Source organism: Phyllobates terribilis, unplaced genomic scaffold (assembly GCF_046119375.1).
Source record: "Phyllobates terribilis strain yellow unplaced genomic scaffold, ASM4611937v1 Scaffold_2__4_contigs__length_985480577, whole genome shotgun sequence".
Lineage (NCBI taxonomy): Eukaryota > Metazoa > Chordata > Amphibia > Anura > Dendrobatidae > Phyllobates > Phyllobates terribilis.
In genome coordinates this window covers 317,381,804-317,404,526 of record NW_027362762.1, presented here as the reverse complement: position 1 = coordinate 317,404,526, position 22,723 = coordinate 317,381,804, and the positions used below count along the sequence as shown (strand labels likewise).

Below are 22,723 nucleotides of genomic sequence, written 5' to 3'. Positions count from 1 at the left end.
TTGGGTGTTCAAAAGGGGAATATACACTTTATGGAATTTGCTGAAATGTGGCAGGGCAGCATGGCGTATAGCTTCAGCTCGACTGCTGATCCACAAGTCTAGAGCATAGCCCCCCAAGCTTGGCTGACATTATCTGGTGAAGATGCAGCCACTGTGCAGACAGCTGGTGAGCACTATAACGTAATGATTCTGCACATTAATGAACCTTCGCTCCAAGGACAAAAACTTATCTGAATACAATTCCTGGTGCCCAGTCTCTAAGAAAAATATGTACGCTGCCAAGATACACTAAGCCAAGCAAAACGGGTTATTTACTGGAAGATATTAAACTTAGAAAATTAAGAAAGCAATTTTCATGAGGATTTATTACAAATCATATCCGAGAATATGTGAGGTTACGGTTCATGCTTAGTTGTGCATTGTAGAAATCGTTACAGATGGATGAGAATTTATAGCGTCCTCACAGCCCAGGGATAAAGAACTCATGTAAAATAATGTAGCTACATATATAAAGAGATAAAACAACTCACCAGGCTTCGATATTGACCCTGCAATAATTTTGATGACCGACTGAGTACAGACTGGGACCCAAGGGAATCAAATGACTTAATCCGGTGTGAAGATGGACGTGCACACACAGAGTCGCTCCCCAAGCCAATATCTAAGGATTTAAGAGAGATACAAAGTTATATTTAGAAAGAAAGACATTTCTAACCACAATGATGGCACACTAGACAAGTTTACAGTTTAGCTCTGGTTAGGTTAAGTTCCCATGAATTTTTGGCAAAATTTTTCAATGCTGTGTATTTTAGCCATGCAAACTATGGGCTATTATTATTATAGCGCCATTTATTCCATGGCGCTTTACCTGTGAAAGGGATATACATAGCACAAACAATTAGAATAAATATGAACAATACATGTCAGAAACTGGTACAGGGACCTCCCTGCCCGCGAGGGCTCACAATCTACAGGGGATGGGTGAGGATACAGTAGGTGAGGGTAGAGCTGGTCGTGCAGCAATTGGTGGAGCGAGGGTCACTGCAGGTTGTAGGCTTTTCGGAAGAGGTGGGTCTTCAGGTTCCTTTTGAAGGTTTCCACGGTAGGAGAGAGTCTGATGTGTTGGGGTAGAGAGTTCCAGAGTAGGGGGGAAGCACGGGAGAAATCTTGTAAATGATTGTGGGAAGAGGAGATAAGAGGGGAGTAGAGAAGGAGATCTTGTGAGGATCGGAGGTTGCGTGTAGGTAAGTACCCGGAGACTAGGTCCCAGATATATGGGGGGAGACAGGTTGTGGATTGCTTTGAATGCCATGGTTAGGGTTTTGAACTGGAGTCTCTGGGCAATGGGGAGCCAGTGAAGGGATTGACAGAGAGGAGAGGCTGGGGAATAGCAGGGGGACAGGTTGATTAGTCGGGCAGCAGAGTTTAGGATAGATTGGAGGGGTGCGAGAGTGGTAGAAGGGAGGCCACAGAGCAAGAGGTTGCAGTAGTTGAGGTGGGAGATGAGGGCATGCACTGGTGTTTTTGCAGATTCGTGGTTGAGGAATGTGCAGATTCGGGAGATATTTTTGAGTTGGAGTCGGCATGAAGTGGAAAGGGCTTGGATATGTGGTTTAAAAGGAGAGATTAGAGTACAGGGTTACCCCGAGGCAGCGGGCAGCCATTGACTTTGATGGATATGTCAGTTGGTGGGGGGGTTTGAGTGAGACGGTGGAAAGATGATGAATTTAGTTTTGTCCATGTTAAGTTTTAGAAATCTGTCAGAGAAGAAGGATGGAATAGCAGACAGACATTGTGGGATTTTGGTTAGTAGGGAAGAGATATCGGATCCAGAGAGGTAGATCTGTGTGTCATTAGCATAGAGGTGATAATGAAAGCCATGAGACTCTATGAGCTGTCCCAGGCCAAAGGTGTAGATGGAGAAGAGCAGGGGTTCTAGGACTGAACCCTGGGGGACACCAACAGATAGGGGACGAGATGAGGAGGTGGTGTGTGAGTGGGAGACACTGAATGTCCTTACAGTTAGGTATGAAGTTATCCAAGATAGCGCCAAGTCTGTGATGCCGAGAGATGAGAGAGCAGGAGGAGAGGTGGGAGGACAGGTCAGAATGAACATGTTGCTCCAGTAGTTTTGAGGCATAGGGGAGAAGTGATATGGGGCGATAGCTAGACACAGAGGATGGGTCAAGGGAGGAATTTTTGAGGATGGGTGTGATCGAGGCATGTTTGAACCATGAGGGGAAGACACCAGTTTTTAGTGACAGGCTGAAAAGGTGGGTTAGGGTTGAGATGAGGATAGTGGTAAGGTTAGGCATGAGGTGGGACGGGATTGGGTCAATTTCGCAAGTGGTGAGGTGCGATTTTTAGAGTAAAGAAGAGAGTTGATCTTCCGTAATGGTGAAGAGGCTGGTTTTGGAGGAGGAGGGTCTGTGGGAACTTTAGGCAAAAGTTTTGTCTGATGTTATCAATCTTCTGCTTGAAGAAAGTGGCTAGGTCTTCGGCTGACGTGAGAGGAGAGGGAGGAGGCACTTGGGGACGAAGGAGAGATTGGAAAGTTTTGAATAGCTGTTTAGGGTTGTGAGACAGGGAGGATATGGGAGATGAGAAGTATGTTTGTTTTGCTGCAGTGAGTGTGGACTTGAAGGTAGTGAGAGACTGTTTGAATGCGATGAAGTGCTCGTTGGAGTGGGACCTTTTCCATTTCCGCTCAGCAACCCTGGAGGCCCTTCGCTTTTTTTTAGTCAGGTTGGTGTGCCAGGGTTGCCGGTTGAGTGGGTGAACTGTGGTGTGAGGGGGGGGCAACCGAATTGAGAGCTGCAGCTGTTGTGGTGTTATATAAAGTGGCAGCAGCATTTGCATCGTGTAATGAACTTATGCCTGTGAGAGGGAGAAGGGATTCAGAGAGTGAGTGTAGGTCAAAGTGTTTGAGATTTCGGCGAGGGTGTGCAAGTTTGTGGAGTGGGGCTTGAACACCTGGAGAGGAGAGGGTAGAGAATGTGAGTAGGTTGTGGTCAGAAAGATGGAGAGGTGACCTAGAGAGGATAGATAAAGAACAGAGACGGGTGATTGGGAGGTCCAGTGTGTGGCCATCTTTGTGAGTGGGGGCAGAAGACCATTGAGCAAGGCCGAAGGAAGAAGTGAGGGATAGAAGCTTGGAGACAGATGAGTGGGAAGTGTCAATGGGGATGTTGAAGTCACCCATGATGATAGTGGGGATGTCAGCGGAAAGAAAATGAAGCAGCCAGGTGGTGAAGTGGTCAAAGGAGGTGGTGGCTAGTCCTGAGGGCGGTAAACATCGGCCAGTTGGAGGTTGGAGGGGGAGTAATGGAGGGTGGCAGCGGGATATGGGTGAAGGAACAATTAAGTTAAATTTAGCTAAAAGGTGCAGAAAACGTGCAACATCTAAGACTCACCAAATACTCATTGTGGGAACGTACCTTAAGGGTATGTGCACACGTTCAGGAATTGAAGCAGAAATTTCCTGTGCGTTTTTGCCTCTCCCTGGCAGAAAAAAACGCATGTGGATGTACATGCGTTTTTTAAGTGGTTTTTGAAGCGTTTTTGAGCATCAATGAATGATTTTTGGAGCTAAATAAAGGTATTTGGTGAGACATTGCTTAAGCCCTTGGATTACCACAAGAACTGGGATGAGTATATTGGTTCATTTAAATGATTAAAGAATGGGTCTGTTGTATTTCAAATAAAGTGCTTACACTTTGTCAGTACTTTGTTTGGTCATGAAAAGGTCTGATTGACACCCTGACATCACCAAACAAAAGAGCTGGGTGTCAGCTTGTCCCATTCACCCAATCTTCATTAGCATTTCTATTCATGTCATTTATGCGACTGCTGTGAGCTGTTTTTTTTTTTAGCCTGGGAAGGTGCCATTAGGCAAACATTTCCCTGGCCATTAAATAACATCTCACAGCTGGTTCGTTAGCCCCTACGTTCCTCAATCAGCAGCGCTTTGGACACTACGTATTTATGTTGCGTCCAAAACGCGATGTTCTAATGCCACACTTTTGTTGATGGTACATGTGAATACACCGCACATAATGACACTTCAATCGGTCAAAATCTGCAGCGGAGACTAGCGTGTCCGCTATAGAAATTCGACATGCTGCAGGTAAGTTTGGGTATGTGGCCACGGTCAGGTGCCGCTGCAGGTTTGACGCTCCATGTATATACAGCGTCAAACCCGCAGCGTCCAGATGTTACAGCATAGTGGATGGGATCTCTAGAAATCCCATGTCCGCTATGTGTGCATCAGAGGCTGCGGATCACCCGTAGACACTGACATGCCACACGTCTTTCAGGACCGCAGCATGTCAATTTTTCTTACGGAGTTGCTAGTCTCCACAACAGAAATTTGACCACTAGAAAGTATTGAATGCGGTAAATCCGCATGGTTCAGTGAACACATGTGGATTTACCTGCATTCAATAGAATGCAACGTTTTGGAAACAGCAAAAATTTGCGTCCAAAGTGCTATGTCTGAATTATGGGCACAGAGCCTAAAATTAAAACAAAAAATTGGCGCGAGCTCCCACGTCATTTTTATAACCAGCAGAGGGAAAGCCAGCCACTAGGGGTTGATATTAGTAACCGCGGAAGGGGCCATTAGCTAACAATGTTCCATGGCTATTAATATCAGCCCCACCTGTTTGTTTAGCCTTTACTGGCTTGATTACAGGGGGACCCCAGAAAAAAATTGACGTGGGGTCCCCCTATAAAATCTAACCAGCAAAGGCTAAGACAGACCAGCTAAGACAGCTGCGGGCTGATGTTAATAGCCATGGAAAGGGCCATGGATACTAGCCCCCTCCACGGCTATTAATATCAACCCTTAGCAGTCTCAGAAATGGGGCATCCATAAGACGCGCCAAATCTGGCCCATAGCCTCCACTCTTCCCACTGCCCTGTAGCGGTGGCGAGTGGGGTAATGGGGTTGGGGTTCACGTCAGCCTTGTATTGGCAGCTGACGTGAAGTCCAGGTTAGTAATGGAGGGTGTCTATAAGACGCCCCCATTACTAACCACGTGGTAAAACGGTCGCCGCTTTTTCAATAAAAGACACGGCCGGAATAAAATATTCTAATGTAATAAAACACACACGGTTCTACAATTTTTTTTTTTTTTTTATTACACGCCTGCACGAAGTCCTTGATCTTCTGAAAAAAAAAAACTTAAAAAAACAAACAATATTCCTCACCTGTCCGCCGTCAACGACGAACTCCACGTAACGCCAAGTGTACCATGGCGATCGGGGTCAATTCTACAGCTGTGACATCAGAAATCACTGATGTCACAGCTGTAGAATACAGCACAGGGGGTGATTTTTACACCCCTGTCAGTGTACACGCTGCAGGGGGTCACTGGGGTTCATCAGCTGAAGATCAGCTGATAAGCCCCGGTGAGCTAGACACTGTGGGAACATTCCCACGGTGAGCATCAGTTGATCGGTCATGAGACCGATCAGCTGATTACTGGCGTCAGCAATCAGCTGATGGTCACTTGACTATCAGGTGATCAGTGACGTCACCGCAGGTCCTGTCAGTACACTGCTGGCAGCCGGACAGACAGCATCGCCGCCAGGGACCAAGAGGACACCGGGGGCTGCCGGACAGGTGAGTATGAGGTTTTTTTTGTTTTTTTTTTTACTAGCGCGGGCATGCGGGCTGGGAAGAGCAGACTGCTGCTTCTCCCATCCACGCTGCTCTCTGTGTTATCAGCCAGAGCAGCAGTCGGATGAGAGGAGTAGCAGCCTCCTCTCCCAACCCGGGTACCAGCCGCAGTGTGATTCAGGCGCGATTTTGCGAATATTGATTTTCATTGAAACGTACCAAATCCGCATGTATAGATATTATACATGCGGGTTTGCTGCGATTCAATGCAAGTCAATGGGCGCGAATTTGCTGCGGAATCATGCAAGAATTGGTTATGCTGCGGTTTGTGCCGCAATGATAATCCGGTGCGGAAATTTCCGCATCATGGGAACAGCACATGCGGATTATCATAGCTATTCATGGCAGACCTTTTACCAAGCGGTTTTAATGCGTTTCTGCGGTGGAAAGACCGAAGCGGAAACGCATTAAAACCGCATCGTGTGCATTCAGCCTTAAAGGGGATTAACATTTTTTTAAATAATGATTGCTTATAGTATTAGTTTTTCAACAGTTCTATGGGATTCCAAGATCTCTGCTTGCTATCGTCCTGACCTGTAACTCCACACACAGGAGCATAGCTCTTTCAAATAAGGGTGACAACATCTTTATTAAAGGCTCTACTTAAAGAGAAGGTTTTGAAGATCACAACTGTAAAGTGAATCACTACTTGACGTGATTTGTTTCCTTGCTATTATAGTAAGTCACTTACAAGTCTTTCAGATTTTAAAGCGGATGTCACCCCATTTCACAATACAGACTGCATACATTATTAAATAGATTAAAAAAAAAAAAAAAAACGATTAGACTGGTGTATTTGCTTTGAGAATCAATGTGAAAATCGCCCTATAATCCCCGTATTAACATGAACTCCAGAATGAGAAAGCTCATGAGGCCCTATGGATTTAGTCTCTGCTCTGCCTCAATACAGGCTGCAATTTGTACTGAACAGTATGAGATCACAGCAGCAAGAGGTACACTGAGGAGCTGTGTTTATAATCTCAAAAAAAGATTATAAGGCTGTGTGCCCACGATGCGTTTTTAATGCGTTTCTGCAGCGTTTTTGCAGCTGCGGAAACGCATTAAAAACGCTTGGTAGAAGGCCTGCCATGTTCCCCAATGATAATCAGCATGTGCTGTGTACATGCTGCGGAAATTTCCGCTGCGGATTATCATTGCGGAAAAAAATGCAGCACTAACCATTATTTTGCGGAAGTGCTGCGTCTTCACCGCCATTGACTTGCATTAGACCGCATGGATTACGCATCACTGCATATGTAGATGCGTAATCCAAGCGTTCTAATGTGCAGATGGTACCCGGGTGTAGATGAGAGGAGAGTCTCATCCACACACAGGTACCATTAAAAGCTATAAAAAATAAATGTATATTTACCTTCCGGCGGCCTGCGGTGCGCTCCTCCTTGCTTCCCGGCGGATTGAAGGACCTGCGCTGACGTCAGAGTCATGTGACGGGTCACGCGGCGCTGACGTCAGCAGGTCTTTCAATCCACCGCTGTCGGCAAGGGAGAACGGAGTGTAAAGCAGGACACCGGGCGCCATCGGAGGGTAAGTATACATTTATTTTTACCACTCTCTCGGGTCACAGTATATAAATCCATGCTGTTTGCATGGATTTATATTGTGTGACCTAGTTGTCACAAGCACTTTCCAAGTGATGCTAATCGCTTGGAAAGCACTTGTCAATCAGCATGCGGAAATGCCAGTGAATAACGCTTCATTTCCGCATGTCCCTGGCAGGAAAACGCATGTACAATCTGCATGTGTTTTTTTCTGCCAGGGAGATGCAGAAACGCTCAGGAAAAAATCCTGAGCATTTCTGCATCGTGGGCACATAGCCTAAAGCTGATGTATTCACTTTGAAAAATCCATGCAAGATTGGCTGTATCAGATAGTTTCCTCTGTCAGAACTGAATGCTGCAGAGCTCAAATTACAAATTTTACAAGATAGACAGAGGTCTAAGGGGTAACGTTTCTCCTTATGGAGAGTGACACACCAGCTCTGGCAGGTCAAGGTAAGGAGGCTTATTCGCCATGCAATGCTCCTCTGGGAAATTTAATATGCAAATCGCCTCTTCAGAGAAAGCCCCTTAGACCTCAGTCCAGAGCCTCTCACCTAGCCAAATCAGTTCTCATACTCTGCACTGACGAGGGCCAACAGCCCGAAACACCGTGTCTGCAGATTGAGATTTTGATTTGGCTTTTATCCTAAGTCATATTGCACGACTCGTTAAAGGGTTGATTGTGACTTCTAGGATTGCTGCTTCCAATAGGTGGCGCTGTAGAGTACAAGTCCTCTGCATCTCTGAAGAGGCAATTTGCACACAAGATAGACAGGGATACATTGAACAGAGCAGCAGCGCAGGTCCCAGTGGAGAGTTAAAGTTCCCATCTCCAAGCAAATAACTCCAATTAGAAGAGTAGTATCGTTCTTCTGATTAGAAATGTTGCTTACCCCATGTGCAGGGCATTACAGTAGCTTAGATTATCCATCCACTAACAGAGAGATAGATTCCACTAACTGTCACTATATGACCTGTCTTAACCATGGATATCTAAGCTACTGCAATGTCCTGCACATGGGGCAAGTGACATTTCTAATCAGAAGAACTAAATTACAAATACCTTTTAATTGGAGGTATTTGTGAATATCATTATTACACCTACTACATATTGGGATAGGATCTTGGAGATGGGAATACCCATTTAATTCAGCCCATTGGGGGTCTAAAAAAGTGATTGCCCAGTAGTGGACAACCACTCTAAGGTGTTGATACACCCTAAAAAGCTGTTGGCTGAAAGCTCATCTGGCCAAAAGCTATTTCTCCCAACTTCACGATAGAAAAATATTACCGTTTAAGTGTCCTCAGTAGTGGATACCTTTTAATGGCTAACTGAACAGATGGTAACAAATAGCACTCCGGTCTCTTCATCAGGCATAGTATAGCACAAAATCTGAAGAGTCACATATTTATACACAACAGGACAAAGGAATAGTGCAGAAATAAGACAAATGACGTGAAGGAAAACTATCAATGTGGAAAGGGGACAAAGCAATTGTGGCAGTAAAATATTGGAGCAGTTCACAGATGACGCATGTGAAAGTTTTATTGTCTTCGGACTGAGGTCTGGTCCAGGGTTGTGATGCCCCCAAATAGTCTGTGGAGCACAGTCCTTAAAGTATCTACTATCACAGTATTATTATTATTATTATTTTATATATATATATATATATATATATATATATATATATATATATATATATATATATATATATATATATATATATATATATATATATATATATATATATATATATATATATATAAATAAAGGGGGTGATTTATCAAACATGGTGTAAAGTGAAACTGGCTCAATTGCCCTTAGCAACCAATCAGATTCCACTTTTCATTCCTCACAGACTCTTTGGAAAATGAAAGGTGGAATCTGATTGGTTGCTAAGGGCAACTGAGGCAGTTTCACAGATCTAGTTTTCACAGATAGATCTCCCCCAAATCTGTTTTCATTTCAGATAATTCAGATAACACATAATGGCAAATAATTTAAATACAGATCAAAGAAAATGGATTTTAACAGAGTATTGGAAATCTCAAAATGCTGAAACCGTTAGAGCAAATTGGGTTGAAACATTTGGTACTCAAGCCCCAAAGAGACAAACCATTTACCGCATTCGTGACAAATTCAATGCCACTGGCTCAATCCTTAATGCTCCAAAAACTGGTAGACCCAAAACAGTCTGTACAGAAGATAACAAACAACTTGTTGCTGAAACATTTGTTCATAGTCCAAAAACGTCCACCAGAAGAGCATCTTTGGAATTGGGAATATTACGAGCTTCTATCATGCGAATCCTGAAATCTATTGGGTGGAAAGCTTATCGCCCACGTCTAATTCATGGTTTATTGGAGGATGATCCAGACAGGCGGCTGCAATTTAGTGTTTGATAAATCCCCCCCTTCAGAACCTTATTACACTTTCTGTCCACCTCTGGACCACCCTGTATATATTTCCTGTATCAATCCCACATACACATGCATGCTCTCGGCGTGCATGTATTCTAAATGAGGAGCGATGAGTAAGATGCTGCCAGACTCCTATGACATCGGCTTATCTCCCGGGAGAACTTTTGTCTACCATATGTTGGGCAACAGTCGTAAAGGTCCCATACACATTAGAAAAGTCAGCGTTACTGGCTAACAATCTAATGTTTATGGGGCCTTTACTTTTAACTAATAAAAATTGATCAACCAATAGCAGTAAAACATCACTGGGGTCCACAGCATCCCAGCAACCTGCTAAAAAAGCGATCGGCAACCTAATACACAAAGACTGAGCCCTCATTTTGCAGTTTATAAACATGCTGGTGTAGATTTTAAAAATAATTTTAGAGCAGTTTTCTTTTCTTTTTTTTTTTTCCTTTTTGTTAAGGTGAAACTTTATAAAAATGATTCTCCTTTTACTTCCATAAGCATGTACTGCAGGCCCATCTAGGGTGGTCGACCTAAAAATAAAGACATTCTGTGCCAATAGGGCCTGAATGAAATAAGTAAGGTAGTGAGAAGCATTGGTCATCTGTGTCAGGAAGAAGAGCTGAACAGGATGTCCGTCTTCCACCACAGCCCTGACTTGCATACTCATTGTTCCCTGCCTGCTGCTTAAAAAGGAAGCAGCTGGGAGACAAAGCAGGACGCCCGTGTGTATACAATTGGGAACAAATATAGCGCACATACACCAGTAACACAGGCCTCGGCTCCAGAAAAATAAAGACCAGGAAGGAGCTAGTCCTACGTGAAATGTCCCTAAAGAAAACAACCAGCAACACAAGCTTTTGGTTACGTCTGTGGTTAATACAGCGCGTTTCCCAGAGCTTAATACAGAAAACCTAAAAATTCTCTTTTAGGTTATGTTCACACATTGCGCTTTTTCAGTATTTTTTTCTGCAGCAAAACCTGATCTCTTGGCAGGAGGTTTGTTCAGGATTTTTCTTGCTTGCTTTTTTTTGTTTGTTTTTTGGTGCGTTTGTCCTTTTGTCTCTTTATGCATGTACATAATATTCAGTGAAAACAAAAATCTCATTCTGGTTTTGGCACAAAAAACACTGAAAAATCTGCCACCTGCATTTCTGGTGCGTTTTTTCAGTGTTTTTATCACCAGCCGTTCCTTCCAATGGGTGAAAAAACACTGAAAGAAGTGACATACTCTACTCTATTCTGCAAAAAAAACATGCAAAGCACAAAATAGTGATCAAATAAAAACCAAGCTGTGTGCATGAGATTTCTGGAATCTCATAGACTTTACAGTTATTGTAAAACGCAGCTGAAAATTTGCATGGAAAAAAAAAACTGCGAAAAAACGCAATGTTTGAACATCGCCTTATGATTTGCAATGTAATTCTCACTATATTTTATTAGAAGTTGTCTGGCTCTATGCTTAAAAGGAACCGGTCATATCTAGAAACACCATTTACCTGCCAATACATTGGTAATCAGCAAATAAATGGCATTTAAATTAAGGCTTACTGAGGCAGCGACTAAAGGGAGAGAATGAAGTTATATTATCCGTACAGCCGCTCGCTTCCAGTCATTGGGGCAGTGTAGGGAGCTGATACAGATCCCACTCACTATACCGTAACCAGGGCTGTGGAGTCAGTCGTGGAGTCGGAGCCCATTCTGGTGGAATCGGTATAAAACTGATCGACTCAGACTCCTAAAATATATAATAAATTGGGTTCAGTAGATCAATGCAGTTTGCGGGGAATATTTTTTTCATAAGAATTTTAGAAAGTTATGAAATGTCCTATAAATGTCTGTCCTATTCCTGATCTAAGGGTCTAGACTTTTAGCTGAGAATAATCTGTGCTACAGTACATTTATCACTTAAACATGTATGAAGGAGTCGGAGTCCGAGTCGGTGACAAGGATATTGAGGAGTCGGAGGTTTGGCTTACAGACTCCACAGCTCTGACTGTAACTGCACTGTAATCACTGCCCAGCACCCTGACTGCCAATCACTGTAAAGAAGAGGCTGTAGGAAGAATAGAATTTAATTTTCTCCCTGTAACCAGTAAGTCAGCTCATCTAGATTTAGAATACCACTATATCTGCAGGAAAACAGCATTTCTGGACAAGACAGATTCTAGTTAAGGTGTTATCTATATTGGATTGGTGGAAATCCTCCAGAATCATTGCTCACCTGGCTCAGCGCCGTACATTTTATAGTGGCAGTGCGTAGTATTACAGCTCTCTGTAGCTCATTCTAAGGCAGGGGTCCTCAAACTAAGGCCCGCGGGCAACATGCGGCCCGTCGAGGATTTTTATCCGGCCCGCCGGGTGTTTTTTGCCCTGTAATCGTGGGCGGAACGACGAGGCGGCGAGTAAAGGCGATGTGCTGCCACTCTGGAAGACTTGTGGCCCTCCGTATACAGCACAGACGACGTGATGATGTCACGCGCCTGTGCCAGAAGTAGACGGAATCGAGCGGGCGCCTATTCAGAGCAGTGGGGTACATAGGTGAATACTGGTATTTTTTTTATTTTTAACGCTGGGTCCAGTCTATCATGCATATTGGGGACATTTACCTGCCTATTGGGGACATTTACCTGCCTATTGGAGACATTTACCTGCCTATTGGAGACATTTACCTGCCTATTGGAGACATTTACCTGCCTATTGGAGACATTTACCTGCCTATTGGAGACATTTACCTGCCTATTGGGGACCCATGCTGCCTATTGAGCACATTTACCTGCCTATTGGGGACCCATGCTGCCTATTGAGCACATTTACCTGCCTATTGGGGACCCATGCTGCCTATTGAGCACATTTACCTGCCTATTGAGCACATTTACCTGCCTATTGGGGACATTTACCTGCCTATTGAAATACCGGTAAGTTTGTTGATTTAACTTTACTTGTTCTTCATTTTAAATATTGTATTTATTCCCGTTTTGTTTTTTTACTTCAAAATAAGATATGTGCAGTGTGCATAGCTTTTTTTTTTTAACTATATTCTGGCCCTCCAATGGTCTGAGGGACAGTGAACTGGCCCCGTTTAAAAAGTTTGAAGACCCCTGTTCTATGGCATACTACAGAGCTGCAATACCAGGAAAGGCCACTATAAAATGTGTGGAGCTGTGCCAGGTAAACAACAAAGGGACCACTGGGGGAAGTTAGGTGCAGGGTTGCCGACTTGACTTTATTTTTTCTGTAAAGCTTATAAAAAAAAAAAATGCAAAAATAAAAAATCAGGGGCAAACACCTTTTTACGGACACGTTGGAAAACCATAATAAATCATTATGACAAGTGATACTTGTCTAAAGCCCATGAGTCTGACATTAAGACATTACCTGCATTCACTGTAAAATGATGACAATTACAGTCAAAATAAGTCTTACAAGTTTTTTCAGCTTCAAAAAAAGTCAGACGCCTTAATTTATTTTTATGCACACGACAAAAAAGTGCCCTATTTTTACGGACAGTCCTGAGATTTCTGGACTGTTGGAAACCCTGGTTACGAGTCAAATTCCCACAAATCTGATATTCAGAGGCAATCCATGCAATATCAAAGTCTCAGAAAACCCTTCTACTGAAAATCACAGATCTAAAGCTGTCCGCTAATAACAGAATAGACTGAACAAAGATTTTATGCAATTCCCAAAAAATCATTTTATCAGTGGGAAGTCATATATATTTGGAGCAGCATTTCTCTTGAATAAAATTTGTCTTTTATCAGTGGTAGATTTCAAAGCATGAACAAAGTAGAATTTTAGGCCTAGAGTTGTAATAATTATCAATGGTAGAATTGCTCAGGTAATTCATGATAACTTTTAGGTCCAGAGCCAGACACAAACATGACAGGAGAAATACAATCTAGGCACATACCTGCTGTGACTTTATTCAGGAGGACTAAGGAATTCAGCACCTTGTTGAAGTTCTGCCCTTGATACAGGTCATTGGCCTCAAAGGTCTGAAAAATAAAAACACGTGAAATGGTAATGTTTATGCACCAATACATACATACATACATAGTGCTTTTGTATCCCATTAAAGGGAATCTGTCACCCCCTGGCACTTATCTGATCTCTAATATGGGCATACAGGTGATAGAAATGTAAATCTATACCTACCTGTATGCCTCATATTAGAGGTTTGGTTGCTGTAAAATGTCTTTTTATTCAGTCAAGTTTCTTATGCGGTGGAGTCGCGGCCTGGAAGAAATCCCCGCCTCCTGTGTGAATTACAATGTTTTCCCCCCTCCCCTGCAAGTCACAGTGCCTGGATTTGGCTGCTGCAACTGTACATCACAGGGCACTGTGACATGCAGGGGAGGGGGAAAACATTGTAATTCACACAGGAGACGGGGATTTCTTCCAGGCCGCGACTCCACCGCATAAGAAACTTGACTGAATAAAAAGACATTTTACAGCAACCAAACCTCTAATATGAGGCATACAGGTAGGTATAGATTTACATTTCTATCACCTGTATGCCCATATTAGAGATCAGATAAGTGCCAGGGGGTGACATTCCCTTTAAGGCTACTGCCAGATATGGAGCCTGGTCAATCTCATACAAGTCACCTGACCAGCTAAATCATCCTGTAATTTACCTTTTCTGGGCTAGTGTACTCGAATTAGACACACACAACTTACATTGAGGTCATTAAAGTGAATCTGTCACCCCATTTGAGCTATTAATATGGGCATACAGATTGTATTTAGCTGAAACTAGTCATACCTGTATGCCTCCTGGATGTTGCCTTGTTCAGTAAAAATCATCTTTTATAACTTTATGTTGGTTAATTAGATCTTCCAGGCTATGGGGCGTATCCTGCCTACAAGATAATACTGCCTCCTCTCTCATTACATCAGATTTCGCCTCCCCTCTCTTCACAGTGTGCCTTTGAGGTCAGGTGCGCGGCCGGAAATCACACACCTGCGAGTTTTTGCCCGCCCTGCAGGTGGGAAGGTGTATTTACATTTTTGGCCATGCAATGATGCACAGAGAGCCTGTACTTGGTTTGAACAGTCATTCTGTGCTGGCAGAGTCCATTCAAGGACTGACAACAGTTGCAATATATCCAAATCTGCTAGAATTTTGGTTACATCTGTCTCATTGTCAGTGTATAACAAATCATTAGTAATGTGCCATTAGTTGAGTAACATGAATATCACAAAGTCCACATATACCTCCAGCCTAGCATTTGAAGAAAGTGGATAATAGCTGAACATCTCGACACATAAAAGCTGCTGTTGAACACTACAATTAAACTCAAAATACACATCATAGGGGAAATTTATCAATACTGATTCAAGAGAAAATTTGCGAACTTTTGCACAGCAACGACTATAAAAATGTACACAAATATGAATGGAAGTGTTACCGAACCTTCATCTTGGAAGATGCTGCTCTCCAAATCTTGTCCAGCAATGAAATGAATAACAGGATATTCCAGCCTTATTCTAGGCTTCCTGTTCCATACAGGACAGTCCTACAGATTAGTTAACTGGAAACAATATGATTGGAGGATACAGGGTACCCCTGCTATGTGGAAACCAGCCTCTCCAGCTCATGGAAAAGAAGCAGACTAATAGCTAATCTATATTGTGTGGGTTTGCTTCTTAAATAGTTCTCTCATTTCCTCCATTAAAAATAAATTATATAGGAAAAAAACAGCAACTATCATCGTATTCGCATTACAGGAAGAACCCACAAATGGGAAGTCATCGATAAATGAAGTCGCCACACAATGAGGAAGACTATAGTCCTCAGGGCAAAATCTGTAGAATCACCAACAATACTATCTACAGAAAGGCCTATTGTGTCAGTAGATTTAGGTTCAGGCTCCACAGCAATTTTTGCATGCAACAGTTTCAGCTTGTTTGTCGATCTGTTGTGTTAAAGGGAACCAGGCACCAGGTTTCCCCCTGGTATAAACTAAAGCCACCACACTTAACTGCTCTATAACCGCAGGCCATGAACCTGTAACTAAGCCTCAAACTCCCCCTTCACAAGCCAAAAAATACCTTATATACTTTTGGAATATGGCATGGTCTGGTTCGACAGGAGTTTTTTTATCTTTTCTCAGCGCCTCCTCAATCCCTGCAGCTACCGTCTTCCTGGCTTTATTGATGTGGATGACACATCTTGTATCTGAGGAGTTGAAATGCCTGCACAGGTGTTCTATGCTCTGCACAGAAGTAGAAAAGGAATTTTTGGCACATGCAGGGAAAGTTTGGAACTTAGATACAGGTCGATGGACTCGGTAATAGGGTGGTGCTTTAGTTTAAATTGGGAAAACCTTGTGACAGGTTCCCTTTAAGATGCATTTAGAATATTCAGATCAGCATCATGAAAAGATAGCAGATCAGCTAATTAGAAGCAGACTAGCTGACAGGTAATAGCCTAGTTAGACAGGCCGACAGAATGATCGGTAATTCGACCATTATGAGCACACTGACTTTATATGTTCTCAGCAGCAAGCTTAAAAATTATTTCCCCTGACAAACTAGTTTTTTGCCAATTCATCAGGCGATTGGCAACCTGTTTAAATCGGCCGATTATCGAGAATCGAGCATTCCTAGAAGAAGCCAAATGAGAGAAGTCAGAGGTATTAATTCCTCACTTGTGTAAAATCTTTTACCATTTCTTAAAAAACAGTTGTACAATTTGTAGGAAAAAACTATTTGTTTTGTTATACGCCAGGTGGGTTATAAACTGGAGGCTCCTAGTCTCTTGGAATCTCTCGGCTTCTATATATATTTAGGTTCTATGTTATTTATTGATATACTATATGCACTTTATACAGGTGTTCAAATATATACACTGCTCAAAAAAATAAAGCAAAAACTTATAACACAATGTAACTGCAAGTCAATAACACTTGTGTGAAATCTACCTGTCCAGTTATGAAGCAACACTGATTGTGAATCAATTTCTCCTGCTGTTGTGCAAATGGAACAGACAACTGGTAGAAATGATAGGCAATTAGCAAGATACCCCCTATAAAGAAGTGGTTCTGCAGGGGTTACCACAGACCATTTCTCTGTTCTCATCCTTTATGGCTGTTTTGGTCACTTTCATTTTGCCATTGCTCTCACCCCTAGAGGTACAGTAGCATGAGGCGGTGTCTACAGTACAACCCACAGAAGTTGCTCAGGTGGTGCAGTTCATCCAGGATGGCACATCAGTGCGAGCTGTGGCAAGAAGGTATGTGTATGTTTCAGGTCCTTGTTTGCTGCAGAGTAAGTTTGGAGTCAGATACTTCCCTGATAGTATAGCATCATGTGTGCAGAAAAATGGCAGCAGGTGCTCCAGACTGTGAAATATTTGTCTCTTAACAGAAAGCAGTTTGTTAGCTGAAGGGCTTGAGAACGGTATAATGAGTGTCTGCAGGGAATAGTGAAGCATGGTGGAGTTTCCTTGCAAGTTTGGGCTGCATTTGAGGAAATGGAGCGGAGGATTTGGTCAATATTATTGGTGTCCTCAATGCTAAGAAATACAGACATATCTATTCATCACAAAATACCATCAGAGAAGTATCTTATTGGCTCCAAATTAATTCTGTAGCAGGACCACAATCCCAAACATATTGCCAATGTCATTAAGAACTATCTTCAGCGTAAAGAAGAACAAGGAATCCTGGAATGTGATGATATGGTCCCCACAACGTTCTGAGCTCAACATGATCAAGTCTGGGATTAGATGAAGAGACAGAAGGATTTGCACAAGCCTACATCTATAGAAGATCTACGGTTAGCTCTCCAAGATGTTTGGAACTTCTGACATGTTCCTTCCAAACCTGTTTGCAAGTGTATCTAGAAGAACTGATGCTGTTTTAAAAGGAAAGGATAGTCACTATTTTTGAACTATTAACATTTACTCTGCAACAGTTATTCCATATACATAGTATATCTTGTTGCATGCATTTTTTTATACTTTTATATTAACCTTTTTTTTGGGGGTGGGGTGTGGTTCTGCTATGCATATGCAGGGGACACGTGATTACAACGTCATTGCTATGAGCCATAAAGGTTTGGAATATGCTCCATTTTAATTGTACCTGACAAGGTCAAACTGACATCAAAATGTGTTGTGCAAATTATAAAATGCATTGTTTCAAGCCTTTTTTTTTTTTGTGGATGTTTGAACATTAGTTTCTTTATGAGCCTTTGGTTCCATTAATGCAATAATGAAGTATTCATGAATTTATGGTAAATTTTCATCCACTGATCACACCCTAACCAAGATAGGGGTGCTGAGGTGCACTCAAATTTTTCAAAATCAGACTAAATCATGTAACGCGTCAGAATTGTTAAAAGATGTTCACTTTCTCCTATCTGTTTGTAGAGACATCATGTACAGCAGGGGCAGGGCCTGCGTCAACACCCGGCGCCCTGAGCAGGCGGGGGGCCCACTCGAGGTCGGGCACCCGCCAGGCTATGGGCAGAGGAGAGCGGTGCCAGCGCCCACCCTTCTCCCCTGCTTGCTCAGGGCCCCGGCAGCCGGATACTTACCTCTCCCCGTCCTTCCGCAGATCCGTTGTCTTCCTGCTGTGCGCTCCCTGTGACGTCTCAGGTCAGAGGGTGCGGTGACGTCTTTCCACCGCGCCCTCCCCTGAGCAGTCACAGGCAGCGAAGAGCGCGAAGACACCGGCGACGCTGAGGAGTCCGGGCCTGAGCAGCGGCAGCAGGTGAGAAGAAGTGAGGTGAGTATTTGATTTGATTTTTTTTTTTTTTTTTACACTGTATGGGGAATTGTATGGGGGGGGGCGACATCCTGCATGGGGCATTATAAAGAGCGGGTGGGGTGACCTCCTGCATGGGGCATGATATGGGGGGGGGGGGGGGAACGACACCCTGCATGGGGCATTATATCATTATATGGAGGGGAAAGGGACATCCTGCATGGGGCATTTAATGGATGGTGGGGGAGGGGGGGTGGCCGACAGCCTGCATAGGGCATTATGTGGGGGTACAGCCTGCATGGAGCATTATATGGGGACCAGTATCCTGTACGGAGCGTTATATGGGGGTCAGTATTCCGTATGGAGTGTTATATAGGGGCCAGTATACTGTGTGGGGCGATTCGCCGGTTTCTGAGCTGTTGTTGAATTTACAATAGATATCACTCATGTAATGCAAGAAGTGAAATCTTTGCATTGATATATAATATATATATATATATACACATACACACACACACACACACACAGTATCTGTGCATCACGAATCGTGGTATGTGTTAAAGGGGCCCACAGAGACTCTTTCGCCCAGGGCCCAGAAAAATCTGGAGCCAGCCCTGAGCAGGGGTTTCAAACACGCGGCCCGAGACTGCTTTATGCGGCCCGCAGGCACCACAGACCCTTTGACGATTCCGGCCCGATGCAGGAGCCGCCAACAGCAGCACTTTATTTCCGTTTAATGTGCATTCTTGGACACACATTAAATTGAAACTTATTGCCGCGCAGAGACCGGCTCTCTGCACTGCAATACCAGCCGCTGGCCTACAGAGGCCAGCAGCTGACATCTGTGTCCCGGCGCAGCGGCTTATTAAGACGTCCCTGTTATGCGCAGATGTCAGCTGCTAGCCTCTGTAGGCCGGTATTGGTATTGCTGTGCAGAGAGCCGGTCTCTGGCGGGAATACATTTCAAGGATGCATATTCAACTGAAGTAAAGCACGTCGGCGGCTCTTGGACCAAGCCGCGATTGTCAAGGGAGTCTATGGTGCCTGCGGGACGCATGTGCAGAAAGGACGCCGAGGAAATAGACAGGTGAGAAGAATCTTTATTTTCTCTTTTATGCATATGTGAAGAAGGGCACAATAGGGGACATTACTGCAAGATGGGGACCAGGATAGGGGACATTACTGCAAGATGGGGACCAGGATGGGGGACATTACTGCAACTATAAAAAAATAAAATAAACGCAGCAAAAAAGGTTCAAAAGGAGTATAGAAAAAAAATGGTATCATTAAAAATGTCACTTTGTCCTGCAAAGAATGCGGCCACCCAATTCAAATTTTTTTTATGCCGCGGCCCATGTTCCCAGCAGAGTTTGAGACCCCTGATGTACAGAGTTTAGTCAAAGATGCAACATCATAAAGACTTATAAACTATGTCTGTACCACTCACAGCTGGGGAGCCTTTCCTCTAGGTGATACTTTGGCAATTGTGTGAGAATCTAGAGGTAAAATAGTAATAATGTGAAAATAATACTGTGAAAAAAATTAGATTAAAAGGAGCAGCTATTATCTTGGAAAAACTTTTATATACCAGGGACTGTATGTGAACAAGAAGCTCGGCTTTGTATGCAGGAAACGATGCAGACACTTGGCTTATGTACGGCGTGACAACATATTTCATGGCAAGAGTTAAAACAACTGAAGGACAAATCCCATTATTATTCATCATCACACCTATGAGTCCCTACATGAATGTCAACAATGTGGGGGGTATATACAAAGACATTTTATATGAGGACTTCATAGTGAAACCACCTTGGTATGTTAGACCATGAAGGTTTATTGATATTTTAATTCCTTTCCATCCACTTCAGGGACTAATGAATAGCTTAATAGTACCTGAGCGAACCTGGTCTCATTGAGATACCATTACTGTATGTAACGCAAAATGAAGGCGCCATCTTTATTGACTCTCGTTATACCATTTTTCAAGACTAACTCTTTACATGTTTTACGTACATCCCATTTTTAGCTGCCGTGCACGTTTAGTGCCTGCCCAGGACTACTCAATTTTGTCAGGCAGCTCCGGGCAATATGATGATAGTGGCAGCCTGAGCTGCTGAAACATACTGGGAACATACAAAAGTATATGAAAGTGTGATATGGGAAGAGGGGGCTATAGACATTTAGTGACACAAATGTGTGACAGACTGCAGCCAAGGGCAAGTATTTCTCAAAATGACAGCCTGTCTGGGCGGTTGGATCTTTTGGATTGGGTGTTATTGGCACTCCTCTTGGAGTGGTCATCCAGTTTTACTCCCAGAAAGTGGTCCCATGCTCAAAGTCATGTAAAAACCTTTTTTGTTTTTTCTGTCCCATTAAAGTTGCAGAAGTTTTAAAATGTCCTGCGCGTTATGTAAATGAAGGCCGGTGTCCGCTGGGAGTATACCATGGATGAAAAGGTCTGCTTCAACTGTAACTAAACCCATATATTCTTGATTGCCATGGATGACACCACAAGCCTAATGCACAGACTTCATCACGCACACACCGAAGAGGAAGAAACCAGACCATGCACATTGGGAATGCAAATCCCTTCTCTGCATGTCCAGATTTGCTAAGCATTGTAGGTGATAGAGAAGGTGCCATCCACATAAATCAAGGAAAGATGGATGCTTCCAAAAATAGTGTACGCCCAGCAGACACTCAAGTCCTTTTCATATGGAACATTTCCTTTTTGTAAGCTCTAATGGGGAGCAACAGGCATAGATTTAGAAAGGTCTTAACATGACTTAGGAGTATGTTAATACCACCTTTGGTGAGATAAAACAATGACAGGTTCCAAAGTCTAGCTCATGTCAGAGATTAAGGCAGAAAGGAGTGAATCATATTATGATGTCTCATATGGCTTCCATCCAAGACCAAAGGAGATTCAGGAAACATTCTGGAACCGCAATTGTCTGGCCAGCTGAAATGTTTGGTAAATTGTTAAAACAAGTGGCAAATATGAGCAATGAAGGGGATCAGACCATGTGGTTCTGTCTGTGCATCTAGTAACTGATAAGTTCAGGCTTGACCACTAGTCTTGACCAGTTATATTACGCATTAAAAAGGACCTGTCACCACATTTTACATGCTAAACTGTCTACATCATGACAAAGTGGCTGAAGATTACATTAAAACATTTATTTTCTCATCTACGTTGCAGAGATATTAGCATGAGTAAAGTTTATATGCTAATAATTAGCAGAGATTCTTCACAGAGTGAGTTTACTTTTCCACTGAATGCAGTTGCCGAATCATAAGCAAGAGGCATCATATAGGGGAAAATAAGCATAAGCCACCAAAGTGGCTTAGAACAGCCTTTCTTTCTGTTCTAACTGATGTGTCTAACCAGATCACACAGATCTCACTGCTGCCACATACTGTCATCACAATTTTGCCTAAGAATACTGCCATGAAAAAAATAGCATCTAAACAACCTCCAAGAGCAACTTTTCCCAATGATCAAGTAGCAATATGGTGATGAACAATGCTTTTCCAGCATGACATAGCACCATGTCACCAGGTAAAAGTGGTAAGTGGATAGGTAAACAAAACATTGAAATTTTGGGTCCATGGTCAGGAGACTCCCCAGATTTCAATCCCATTGAGAACCTGTTATCAGTCGTCAAAATCAAGGAGACAAACAAATACAGAAATTGTGATAAACTCGAGCACTGATAAGGCAAGAATGGGTAGCCATATGTCAGGCTTTGTCCCAGAAGCTGACAAAAATCATGCCAGGTCAAACTGCAGAAGTCTTGAAAAAGAAGGGTCAAGACTATAAATACAGAATCTTTGCATAAACTTGTTGTATTGGTCTATAAAAAAAAAAAAAAAAGTGTAAAAAACGTATAAATTGCTTATTATAATTGTACTTCAGTAACCACAGAAACATCTGACTAAAAGATCTAAAAACACTGAAGCAGCAAACTGAGAAAACCAAAATTTATGTCAGTCTCAAAACTATTGACCACTACGGTAGATGCCAGCAGCGAGATTGGTGTGACCTGGTTACAGGCATCAGTCTTACCATATCACAAAGAGAAAGTCAGTTTTAAGCTTTTTAGAGGACATTTTTTTGTTTTTCTTCCCCTTCTCTGCATGATGTTACCCACTGATTGGTCAACAAACTCATGCAGGGGAAAATAGAATTGCCCCAGAGAGGAACCTCTACTAACACCTCAATGGTTGAAGGAAAAAAAAAATCATATATAAAACTTAACAAAACAATATCTCCAACAGAGATGAGAAATTGAAAAAAAAAAAAAAGTTTTATTCAAGTCTTCAGCTTTATT

At 42.9% G+C, this 22,723-nt stretch overlaps 1 protein-coding gene across 3 annotated transcripts in view; it reads right to left on the bottom strand.

Annotated features, from left to right (window-relative positions):
* Window positions 1–22,723, bottom strand: part of ARHGEF7 (Rho guanine nucleotide exchange factor 7) — a 118,726-nt gene that overhangs the window by 66,023 nt on the left and 29,980 nt on the right. For all 3 annotated transcript variants that reach the window (XM_073664377.1, XM_073664378.1, XM_073664379.1), the window contains exons 3-4: window positions 13,583–13,667; window positions 531–661 (exon numbers count right to left, since the gene is read on the bottom strand). In XM_073664377.1, coding sequence (XP_073520478.1) covers window positions 531–661; window positions 13,583–13,667 — 216 coding nt within the window. The remainder of the gene's footprint in view (window positions 1–530; window positions 662–13,582; window positions 13,668–22,723) is intronic.